The sequence below is a fragment of the Pieris rapae genome, chromosome 9 (assembly GCF_905147795.1).
Source record: "Pieris rapae chromosome 9, ilPieRapa1.1, whole genome shotgun sequence".
NCBI classification, from domain to species: Eukaryota; Metazoa; Arthropoda; class Insecta; order Lepidoptera; family Pieridae; genus Pieris; species Pieris rapae.
Window position 1 is genome coordinate 908,535 of NC_059517.1, and position 12,710 is coordinate 921,244.

Genomic DNA, 12,710 nt, shown 5'->3' on the forward strand with positions numbered 1-12,710 from the left:
AGAAATACAAAAAAGTAAATATATCAGTGGCGCTAATTAATGATCTTTTAGCTGTGCCTCCTATGCCATGCTGCATGGTGCCATGCACATGCTGTAGAATTTTTTGAGCTGAGGTAAGCCGGTTTCCTCAAGGGTTTTTCCTTCCACAGTTCAGCGATTGTTGTGCAATGACAGAAAGTCCATTGTGCACAGCCGGGGCTTGAACCTATGACCTCAGGCTGTGAGTCGCACGCTGATGCCACTAGGCCATCGGTTACTCAACAATTAAATCATAAAAAAACATTAGACAGCTTTTTGTCAATATAGTCAACTAATATTTAAAGAGTTTGATTAAGTAATTTATTCATATCGCAGTTGTATAAAAAAATTACAAATCATGAAAATATCATTAAACAACAATATCAAGAACCTCAATATTGTGACCACTTAAGTACATTCTGTAGTCTTTGAATTCTCGATTGTGTAAACGGTCAAGCGTGCGAAGAATGTGGTAATCAACTGTTATTTCCAAGAACTCGTGAGCAATTTATAAAAACTAACAATGAAATTCCTTTAATTGGACTTGTCCACCTTTTACGTTATAGGATTAATTTGTATTAAAGAAAGACATAACTCAGTATATTGCGAGATTATAAACAAAATTTTAATTAAAACGTAAAATTTTACAATTATTACTGAAATTTTCTCAAGTATAAAATAAATTCAAATTCTCGGAGACGCTTTCTACTCATAAAATCTTTCATAAATAAATGTTTAGTTCAATGACGTATTTAATTATGACAATGGTGTGAAATTACGTGTAAATAGCAGATAAATACTTTAATATTCTTATAAGGTCATCGCAAGGTGACTCCGTGTACACGAGATAAATAAATCACAGATATAATTGTTACTCATATTCGTACTTACTTTTATCCTTATTCATCTTGTTATCTCAGAGTTATCTGATTTTAAAATAAAGAAAAATAAAAAATGTATTTATGTACGCGAATAAGATAAGATAATATGTATGTGTAAGATAAGATATGGGGAAAAAAATACCTGTGTCAGGGTTCCCAAATCTGCTTACATATTATTATTTATTTTGGGGATATGGGTTATACGTATCCAATTGATAGCTGTCTATTTGTTGTGGCAGTCTCAAAACCGTGCTACGAGTATAAGGCACTTTAAACGTCGAATTTTGTGATGAATTACTTCAATCCGTTAAAGAAGGGTTATTTATTACTTTACCTATAAACTTTATTTAATTCTGCTTCTAAAAACCTTTTTAGTAAAGATATATATTGTGTTAGAAGTAAAACGTTTAAAATGTAAAAGGCAGTTATAAAATAGGTCACAATGATAGCAGTAGATAGGACTAAACAATAAATAACAGATATAAAAGACGAACGTGAATAATGCGACGTCTTCCAAAGTTTACGGACGCAGACCGCCGTCTACGCACACCACTTGGCAATGATTCAATTCCTGTGTGAAGTATTTTAGGACAAATACCGCGCCCTGTTTACAAATTTTAGCGCACTCGATTCCACATAATTTATAAACATGCCGAGAGAGATTGGCGTATTCAATTTATACGATCGAAGTTAAAATCGTAGCGATGAAGTACACTGCAGCCTAATAATCCAATTCAAACAAATGTAGTAAACCAAAGAAAGGAACCAAATCATATAGTAAAGGTAAGATCAAAAATTTTAGATTTATTTCAGACGGCTGATCTCATGAAGTGACCAAAGAAACAGATGATGACAACTAAGGAAAAGACATGTGATAAGTAAGTAACGACACTGGGATTTTATTTGATATTCAGAGAAGCAAAAACCAAATCAGGCACATCAAAGCAACCGTTTTAGTATTTGCATAACAGTTGAAGAAGCTGGGGATAATTTTGTCGAGAGGATTATAAAAAGATCAGTTTGTTCCACTAACCGCTATGTAAGTGTGAAAGTAATGAAGCTTGATTTTATTTTATTTTATTTTTCACATTTAGGTACAAAAACAGAAAACAGATTAATTACATACATAAAATTATTACACACTAAACAACATTTAAAAATCTGACTTCCAGTTATATCTGTACACAGCATTTACACTAAATATCAACTAAACAACATACACATATCAAACCGAATGACAAAAAAATAAAAAATAAGAGAAAAGATTGAAACTATAATTTCTTATTATCTTTATGGGGGGCTAAGTCGTCGTTAACAGTCGATGTAACCTTTTATGTCTAAGAAACAAACAATTTTGTACGTTATAAATAGCCACAAGTTCTTGAATAATTTGAAAATCTGTAGAGCAATCAACAAAACTCGTTATCAAAGCTCATTAAAAGTAAATCCACCAGGAGTATCCCCAAGGTAACTCTATTATTAAGAATCCTCTTAGATTTATTTCATACCAATTCATTTTAATTAGGCATGTATTTAAATGAAAACGTTTATATTTTATTGCTATAATCCTTTAATTTAGTGCTGGCATTCATTGCTTTAACAGTTCCATTTGTTTGATTCACAATGGCTCTGAATGGTATACAAAAAGGAAGCCAAGAACGCAAAACAACTTTTACTACTATTTTTAATGCTTTTAGCAATGAGCATTGAGAAGGAAACGAATAGCAGACGTGTATTAACTATTTCATCCATAAAGGTGATTCAATGCCTAGCTTAAATAAGGGTTTGAATATCTTTAAGATGAAGCTAATATCGATTAGTATAAATTGCCCTTATCAAAAGCAATTATAGTATCGAATATCCTAACTAATTGGAAACACCAGCTGTTAAAAATAACCTTGAAACGAGAACCTGTTTCTCAATATGATAGTATAAGCATCCCTTGTGTAAGGACCACGGGACGAAACACGTGTTAACACACGCAGAGTAATATTTATAGCGTGCACTTAAATTTAAAACACTTGTGAGATGGAGCATTCATATAAGAAGATTCTGTAATAGCATATGAATCATGAGTTACATCAATTGATCCTACAAGCTCGAAAACAGGTCAAAACAATGGAAACATAGAGGTCAGTGACTGACGGGGTGGTGCAAAGGGTGGAGGCGTAATAACACATTTGAAAAAGAACCCTCGACATCTGCTGCACATGTGCCTTTCGTTTTATACAGTGAAATAAGGCATGGCCATGCGCACAACCGCACCGAACCAGTCGTGAACGAACGTTTTTTGTTAAACTTTTTTGTCCCTTCACGCTTTGTGATCGAGCTTTCAAAAATTCAACCTAACAATAACTTTTTTTATCGATACAATTGTGATTGAAATCGATTTGATTTATGGATGCGAGATAAATCCCTGTCGAATTCGAATTAAAGACACGGTTTAATCAGTCCCGAGAGTGCAGTTTATGCAATTCTAAGAACACAAACACGATTTGGCACGAAGCCAAAACTTTCCACGGCGAGCAAAGGCGGCCGTTGATAATCATTGACGTTATATTTTAAATGCTACAGCCACGCTATTCAGTCATGAAGTTGATCATTAATATACACGCATTTTCGTGCTATTATCGATTCGTTTATCACACAGATACACCCTTTAATTAGCATTACATGCTAGAGTTAAGAAGTTATCGACCGCATACATTAACGCCTACGTATTTGATACATAATATATATCAATAACCCGTTTCCGATGTGTTGTAACGAGCGTCAAAGATCGTGGCGCGACCTTTTATTTCACTCGTGAATGACCTCAAGCGATATGAGCTCACTTCTACCTTGGTAAAGTTCAGAGAAATTTATTGATATGAAGCATTACCTGCGGAAGAATACATTATATAAATCAAGTCAGTAACGAGTAGTGAAATTACCTTAATAGTTTCTGAAGGCGTACAAACAATTTCACAAATTTAGGAATGGAAATCACAGAAAATTACATCTAAAACTCCATATTAGTAGGTGATGTATGAAACTTGTTACTCGATCTCAGAACATATATTGTCGTATGTATGGGTGAAGGCAAATTGGATAACTTAAAATACATGTTACCTCATAAGATAACGTCAATATTATGGTAATTCTTCGGAGCGGACGAGGTGAAGGGAGCGGAGTGGTACCGTTAGGAGAAAGTAGCCACCTACACTCGTGGACCACGGCCATCTTGAAAACGATTCGATTCATATCAGTAAAGACAACTACCTAATATGGTTATTGTACAAGTTATTGAGAAATATTGTGAGGTGTTGCAATGTTGGCCTTTCGTGAGTTTTAATTTACCCAGAAATCTTACAAGAGAATTGAAAGGATTTTTGTCGTAAACGTTTTATTGAAAAAGTTTCAATGTAAACCACTCGGTAAATTTGTTACCATTCTCTGCTAAGAATGGGAAACCAAACAAAATCTAAACTTAATAATTGAAATGTCAAGAAATGCGTCACACGATTGTGCCATATTTAACCAAAAAGTTATTTATGGCTGTATAAAAGCTTTTATTTAGGGCCTGTTTCACAATGTCCGGATAAGTTCCACATAAGTTACTATTTATATTTGTTACTTATTGGTATGATAAATAGTATTTTTGCGTTTCACGACTGTCAGATAGCGCTATACGTCATGAAATTCGAAGTATCTTATTTGTAAATTTTATCTTTCGAATAATTAATGTGTTGCATAGATAGCTATTTGGCACTTTATCCATACATTGTGAAACAGGCCCTAAACCTAATAATTTTTTAAAATATAGAGAACAGTTTCTGTATTTTTCTTACAATACCACATAATGTTTTGTTCTACCACAGCAAACGATAAATAGTTTTATTACTTACATAAATGAAACGAATAAGAATATAAAAATACTATTCAGAGATATTGATTTTTTTGTGCAGCAACAAAGGCAGATAAGGATTCGTATAGCCTCTACAAAACAATATTATTTGTAAATTTTATCTTTCGAATAATTAATGTGTTGCATAGATAGCTATTTGGCACTTTATCCATACATTGTGAAACAGGCCCTAAACCTAATAATTTTTTAAAATATAGAGAACAGTTTCTGTATTTTTCTTACAATACCACATAATGTTTTGTTCTACCACAGCAAACGATAAATAGTTTTATTACTTACATAAATGAAACGAATAAGAATATAAAAATACTATTCAGAGATATTGATTTTTTTGTGCAGCAACAAAGGCAGATAAGGATTCGTATAGCCTCTACAAAACAATATTCACCGAAGCAAATTCTCTTTCTATTGAGCAAACTGTAAACCTTTCATAATTGTGCTTGGATCTAAAACTTGATTTACCAGTTAGTAAAATAAAACAGGTGCCGGGAAGGTGACCCTGAACTATGACTATTATAAATGACTCTCCAATAAACAGTAAAGTTGATATAGTTTAGATCGTGAATAACAATCAAACAAATAATTTATGGATGTAATGAATAAAGGTAATGTAGATCACAACCATACAACATCCTAGTAAAGGGCAATGAACCTTTGATATACGGCCTCATTAATGCAATAAAGGCAACTGTCACACCGTTGTGTTGCCAACGCAGAGTGCGGGAGCTTGCCAATTATAACGGTACTCACTATCAACGCCTATCATTACCTCACAGACATTACTAAAGTTTATAAAAAACTGAAATTTTCCGAATAAAATATGCAAATTATAAGATCGACAAGCGAATCCGAACAAGGCAATCAAAAGATGCCATATCATGGAGCAGGTAAGAATAACAGTATCTTTTGAAAGGGCGCTACAAATTTATTTATCTTTAACAGCCGACCCTTGTCTTCAGAAAAAAGATAACGACAATGGGAGCAGGTAAACCAGCCAGGTTCTCATACATTTTGTCTGCAACGATTAACTCAATAATAGTAATAAAATCGAGCGAGATAAGAGGCAAACCGGTTTTGAATGCAAGTTATGTCATGAGCGTATTTATTGGTCGAGCGAATTAGACGTGGCACTGGACTTTCACCGACAACTTTCATAGCAAGATAACACGATACAGATTTGATTCGCTTATCCGACTTCTATTACTTTATATTGTTATAATTACTTTCTGCAAATTGCCTAAGTGTGATATACTAGCTACGTCAATTTCAGCTGTAGAAAGTTTTTAATTTTCAATGTAGATCATTTTTATTATAATAGTTTCACATAGTCCTTTAATCCTTTAATATTCTTCGTTGCTTGTGTTATCTTAATTATTATGCATAATTTCGTTATCTTACGAATGAATGCACTCAGATAAACTTAAAGATCGAATAATTAATTAAAAGTGGAATTTGAAAGAGGTTAGCATCTATTGTGATAGAATGTCTCGACGGGCTAATCAAAAACCATTAACAGTTCCATCTATTATGCCAGTTGATTGACAAGTCTCATTGTTCCTGTTCACGTCGGCGTCGTGATGTCGTACCATCGTCTATTCCCGTCTGTAAAACTCGAGTCATATCGACTAAACGTGCCTGTAGTAATAAATACATGCCAGGGATTAATCATATCCGTCCAAGCTTCGATCGCGCATTATTAAGCAGGTGGTCATAAATACATTCTATCGTAAAGTTGCGGCCATAACCATCGTAATTGCCTGAACGCACGATCTCGAGTGAAACAACATCGACAAAAAATTGAGAGACCGGTTCTCGTATCGCCATAAAATGGTTTGGGGCGTTTCGTGCGATGAATATTCATCATATATATTATTTATAGAAATATTATGAGATTCGTGATGACGCATTCTCAGCCAGAGCTTGTTATCGATTCTACGAAGGATGTTTTAATATTAAATTAAAACTATAAATAAGACAAGAATGTACACTTAACTTTATTGATGACTTCATAAGGAAACTATGTCTATTTAATACAGCTATATCTTTAAACGAATTACCATTATTAGGAATCAACCACTTTTGATATTAGTAATCTTATATAGATATTAATACAAATCGATTAATGAAACAATCATTAATCACTTTGACATATCTGTTAAGTACTTAAGTTATTTTAAAAGCAAACACAAGTTACTCCAACCTACATTTAAAGTTTACCTCGTTAAAACAAGTTCACTTAAATATGCAGCTCACAAGCGATACATGATAAACATGAATAAAATAACAAGCGTAAAGTTATTGAAGGAAAAAGAGCACGATAAGAAACAAAGAATAATGTATAAACTATCGTAAACGACATGACCCCGTTATAAGGGATCCCATTGAAATTTAGATAGACCAATATCAATAACAAATTTAAACGTCCGATTTGACCTCTGTATTTTAAACGACGAGTGTGCAGCATAAGTGCTCATAAATACGCAGATGACGCTCGAACAAACAAAGAAATCAATCTGAATGTGAAATGATGATCTGGATTTACCATTATCTTAAGACAGACGCTACAAATTAGCGTGGCATATAAATACATGTACATAGATCTTGGTTGACTGAGATCAATTCTATTTATATATGAATAATTATTAAAACAATATTAGTGTAGAAGACATTACTACTTTAAAGATCTCTATCATCAAAAGAACATTATAGATGATAAAGATGTTTATGTGGGACGGCAAAATGTGTACAGTTTTTGATTACTAGTTATCGCGCCCTAACAAACATGGTATTAAAAAACATGAATCGGTTGCGTTAACGTGACGACAGTCGTCGTTTATACATATTTGGTATTTAAATTTATTGAACGTGCCATCGTTAATATGTATTCAGATCTCAAGATTTCCGAATCGCAAAGATTATAAAGTTCAATTCAAACCTGAAGCTGCTTTCAATATATTCCTATCATAATGTTTTGGATTTAAAATTTATCAGGTCATGATGATGTCCAACCAAATGGTTAAATATAAATCAAAATTTTGTATAATAAAAATGTCTTAAATACCTTTTTTGTTAGAATCTGCAGGTTCTCGTTCAGGCGATGTACCTGGAAATATTAAAATAAATTATGTTAAATAGTTTCTTCGTCCTGCTAAAGTAACGTGCGGTAATAACATTCAGATTTATGCAAAATGAAACTGGAAACACAAATGGAAACTAGGTCCGGAAAGGTTAAACATTTAAAAACGTTACCAACGTCTTTAAACCGGTTCTGACAACCTGTTTGGCAGTAAAAGGTGCGTGAAACAATCTTGCATTGTTATTAGGTTTTGAAAGATTTTGACGACGTAAAACCGATTATGAAGGCCGGCTTCGCACTTGCGAGTCCTATGGATAATGTATCTATGGGCGCCGGTGTCACTTAAAATCAGATGAGTATATAATAAACTCCTATTAGTCAAAAATAAAATCATAATGAGAGTCATAGAGCTTTAGCAGAATCGCATAGAGATGCTTCAGTAAACAAGAAAGTAAATACAAGTATAACATGTTCATCGGTTTCTACAGTTGCAAATACAAGTATATTTTTTCCGCGGCTTATGAGAGCATAAAGCAGGTGGTCAGTAGAACCACATTTGTAGCTATTTTTGTTTCCCGCATCGATCGTCAACCACTTGCAGCTGGCTAGTCTATATCTATGTATGCATTTAAGAGAGATTCGCTTTAACCCCAGCAAAAAACCCGCATAGGTACATTTTAATGACTACGTTTCAAAGGCATTTCAGTCAGAGACAGAGACAGTCGAAGTTTTAGTATTCACATATATTCGTAAAAATCCACAATTAGTTAGCAAAAACCCGCATATGTAAAGTTTTATCGGTTTTTTCGCGGATTCGTTAGAAAGTCGACCTTAATTCATTTCAATATCCAATAATTATTTGGAGTTAAATTTTACTCACACAAATATAATTTATGTAAAAGTGAAGCGGTTTTGCAAGCAATTAATTCCGAAAAGGCACTTAAATAAATCGAGAAACAGCTGTTAAATGCTCTCGTCGTTTGACATTTTATTAAAACCGGTTTGTAACTTATGCAATAGAAAACATAATTATATGCACCGGCAGCGACTGCTTAGCATAATCACCTGTCCATTGAAGTGAAATATGCTAAATTAAACAGGCCATATCAAAACTGGAATAGCGATTTCGATAAATTTTACGAGCTCAGTTAAATTCATTGACTATTATTGAAGGTGTGCCATATTTCATCGTCAGCTCTTAGACGTGCTAATACCAATACAGTTTTAAAAGCCCATGTCATGTATCCATACTTTGGATCTTTAAAATAACGCGTTTAGAGCCGTTATGTTCAGAATATTCGTACCTGGATGCCAAGCCGTTAAAACGCTTAGTACTAGTCCACATTTATGGTTACACCGCTTAGTTTAGATAAATGCCTGACATCGTTGGGTTGGCATAAAATATTTCTACATCAGCTTACACCGGTCTTGGTTTATCCAGTTGGGGCAGATTTCTCACAGGTGTTCGAGATAATTACCTAATAACGGATTGAGTATGACACTAATGTTGTAATTTTATGCATATAAATTTTTAGGATCCAAATAGAAGGCTAAGTTAAAGATATACAACATTAGACAACTTGAAAAAACAATGTGTACGAAACGTTGGACGTACAACAGAATCGAAGGAACAACCAAACTCACACAACGTGAATAGTAATAATAGATTTGTATGAATAGCAGTTCACTGTAAGCATAATGCAAACGGAAGCACGAATATACATTGTTAAAAATTCTACACGTGAGAGCTGTCAGAAATATTATCGTATAACTTGACGAAAATATGTAATAATTACGAACTTATATCAAGGTGTTTAATATCTAAACGAATGTTTATCCATTCCACAATTGGGCAAAATAATTTTCGACATACAAATTCAAATCAGAGTTCACGTAAATTAGCAGTATCTTTATCGTAACCGCTATTATTTCAACGTGTCGCGACGTCCCGACTAATAGCCGTCGACATACTTGACAAAGCAAAAAACACGTTGTTTTCCCCTTTAAGGCACCGCGAGTGCCTTTCTTGATCGGTATGCGGCTAAACCTGTCTGCAAACTGGTTCGTACGTGAGAAATGAGCACCCTCCACACATTGTCTGATATCATGACTAAGATTCTGGATCAAGCATTTTATTAACTCGCGATGCTGTTACCAGTAAATAGATTTAATTATCCTCAATAAAGGACCTATACCACTTAACATAATATAAAATAGGCATGATGACTTAAGGAAAATTTTGGTCCTTCGGAGTCAAGTTAAATTAAACATAACTTTTATTACATAACATACATAAGTTCATAGATCACAAATATGGTCCCAAAGCATTATACGAACTGTGTTTATAATAAATTTTACATGCGATGATGTATACGTATTAAACAAGCCTCAACTTGGCAAAACCCACTGTTATTAAACAGATAGAGGAGATCTGGCAAGTCTAAAAATAGTCGTATGAGTTTACGCAGGTCTTACTTTCATGGGAACGAGGTCAAATGTTTTGGCAAGCGAACTTTGCGTGTTAACAAACACAATATACTTTATAATACTAGTCGACATTATTTAGTAATTTATACTTGTTCTGTGTAAAATAAATATAATGATGATTTGTTGTCATGTCATGAGATTCTAAACCAGAATGTTCTTTAAGAAGAACACTCTTTGGTAGGTAAATAACGTTTTAACATACAGTAAATTAAATTTCTAATTACGACTGTATAGGATTGCCATTACAAAAAGGAGTCTCCAAATTGTGATTCCGAATTAAGTTACACGATATTGTATGCAATATCGTGTTATATATGTATAACAGACAAAATTCAAAGCTATTTGTAAACGTGTAGGTCAATATCAATGTCAAATAATTTTAATAACTCTTGTTGCAATAGCTTATAAAGTAACAATTCTTAAAATACCGTCAAATTATGTACTTAATAAATTTGAAATAGAAAACGTGACGATATAAATACATTTACGGGAAAAACACTGTTTACCACATCAATAAATAATAACTTGTCCTAACCTTAACAAGTTTTGATGTTGTTTTCAAAGAATTTTTAATATTTAGATTCCAAAAATATCACGCTATTTGTGTGGGCGTGATTCTTGTCTGCATTCCAACGAATTTACGGAAGCTTGTTTTGTAATACATATAATAACTATTATTTTCACAAGCATCAAAATGTAAACAGATCAAGGCGGATGAAATCATTTCACTATATCATCACCTGACTGAATAATAAGATGTGTGCGTCAATTCAGTATTGGAAATTCAAAGGTGGTGTTAATAGAATAAATGAATATATCAAACCAACATACCTACTCCGCCGCTTAAAATAGCTAATGTACAATACAACTTATACAAAATTCCTTTCATAAAAAGCCAATAACGTATAGAGGTCACAGAAATGCAGCGTTCCCATGGCCGTCGGAAACAATAACAGAATCGCGCGCTCCGTGCACATAAAAGCTAAGAACAATTGAGCTGGTGGAAACAAGAGAGCGATATAAATCAAGCTAAGCATTGCGTGCATTACCCGGCCATAGATCCTCGGGTTTCGTTTTTGCACGCCTTCCCGTCGCTTATAATAATTATCGAGTACTTTCGCCTGCCTCGCGACGCCATCTTGCTATTTATTTTCCAAAATGGCGGCACCACGTGGTAATCTTACATAAGTATTCATTACTTAAGAAATTAAAGGCGTTAATGTTATTGTCAACATCGTTTTCATTTGATAGGTATAAGTTACGATTATGGACAAGGTCTTGCGAAATTTACATTCAATAGGGAGCCGTTAGACGTTAAATCGCGATGTGACTGCTCGCGAACCGAGGTCACCTTGACAAACAGTGCGTTTTATTTATCTTTACATAAGAAATAATGATTTATTATAAACTTGGGTTAAGGACAGTGTTTTTAATTAATTCAAATGTGTAATTCATTATTCAAATGACATACACCGGAAACTTTTGATAGCAACCTAATTAATTGTTTTTCATGTAAATTGTTCATTACGCAATCGAAAACTAGAATAATTTGAGTAAATAAATGATAAATTTTAAACGTATTTGATGTCTATCAAACTAAGTAAGGTTGTACCTAGATCACATACCATAACCATAACTCAATTAGCCTTGAATGTCTAACTAAACGTGACTTACTTTCTGAATTTAGCAGTTTATAAACGATACTTATGACTTAGGTAAGATAACACCTATCCGCGACTATGTGGGTCAAATGAACATGATAATAAAGGATGATTGAATATGATAAGTCTACTACTTAAATAATGGTATTAGTCTAAGTGTCTCATCAGTTTCCTGTTGAAACGTTTGTGATTCGGTACAGGAAACCGAATTCAAAGACAATTTCTATGCAGATCTTGCAAACGAGACCGTTTAGTATTCAGTGAGTTTTGCGGGCCGTTGGCGGAGTGCGGACTATCAGCGCAGACCAGCGTCAGCTGAATATGTATGAGCCAACACCGACACTTATGTATACGCGTAACGCGAAACACGCACGCCACTTAGCCGTGACACACATCTTTGCGTATCGACTGATAACGAACTATATAATTACAGTTGAAACAGTATAAATCGTCAATGTGTTACTTGAATGTTCAAGGTCAGAAATATAAATACAAACTTACAATTCGAATTTCTAGAAATAATTAAACAGTTCGCAGCAAGATTACGAAATTCACCTGTTCAAATATTTTATGCACGTAAACATTATGTAAATCCTCAAAAAGTCAATAGGAAATTATATTGCTGTGAATGCATACTACTGTGAAAGTAATAATATCAATACTTTATTATTAACTGGAAG

At 33.6% G+C, this 12,710-nt stretch overlaps 1 protein-coding gene across 3 annotated transcripts in view; it reads right to left on the reverse strand.

The window, feature by feature from the left end:
- LOC110992579 (lysine-specific demethylase 3A) overlaps positions 1-12,710 on the reverse strand; it is a 131,308-nt gene that overhangs the window by 26,032 nt on the left and 92,566 nt on the right. For all 3 annotated transcript variants that reach the window (XM_022258458.2, XM_022258457.2, XM_045629590.1), the window contains one exon: positions 7,868-7,909. In XM_022258458.2, the coding sequence (XP_022114150.2) occupies positions 7,868-7,909 (42 nt within the window). The remainder of the gene's footprint in view (positions 1-7,867; positions 7,910-12,710) is intronic.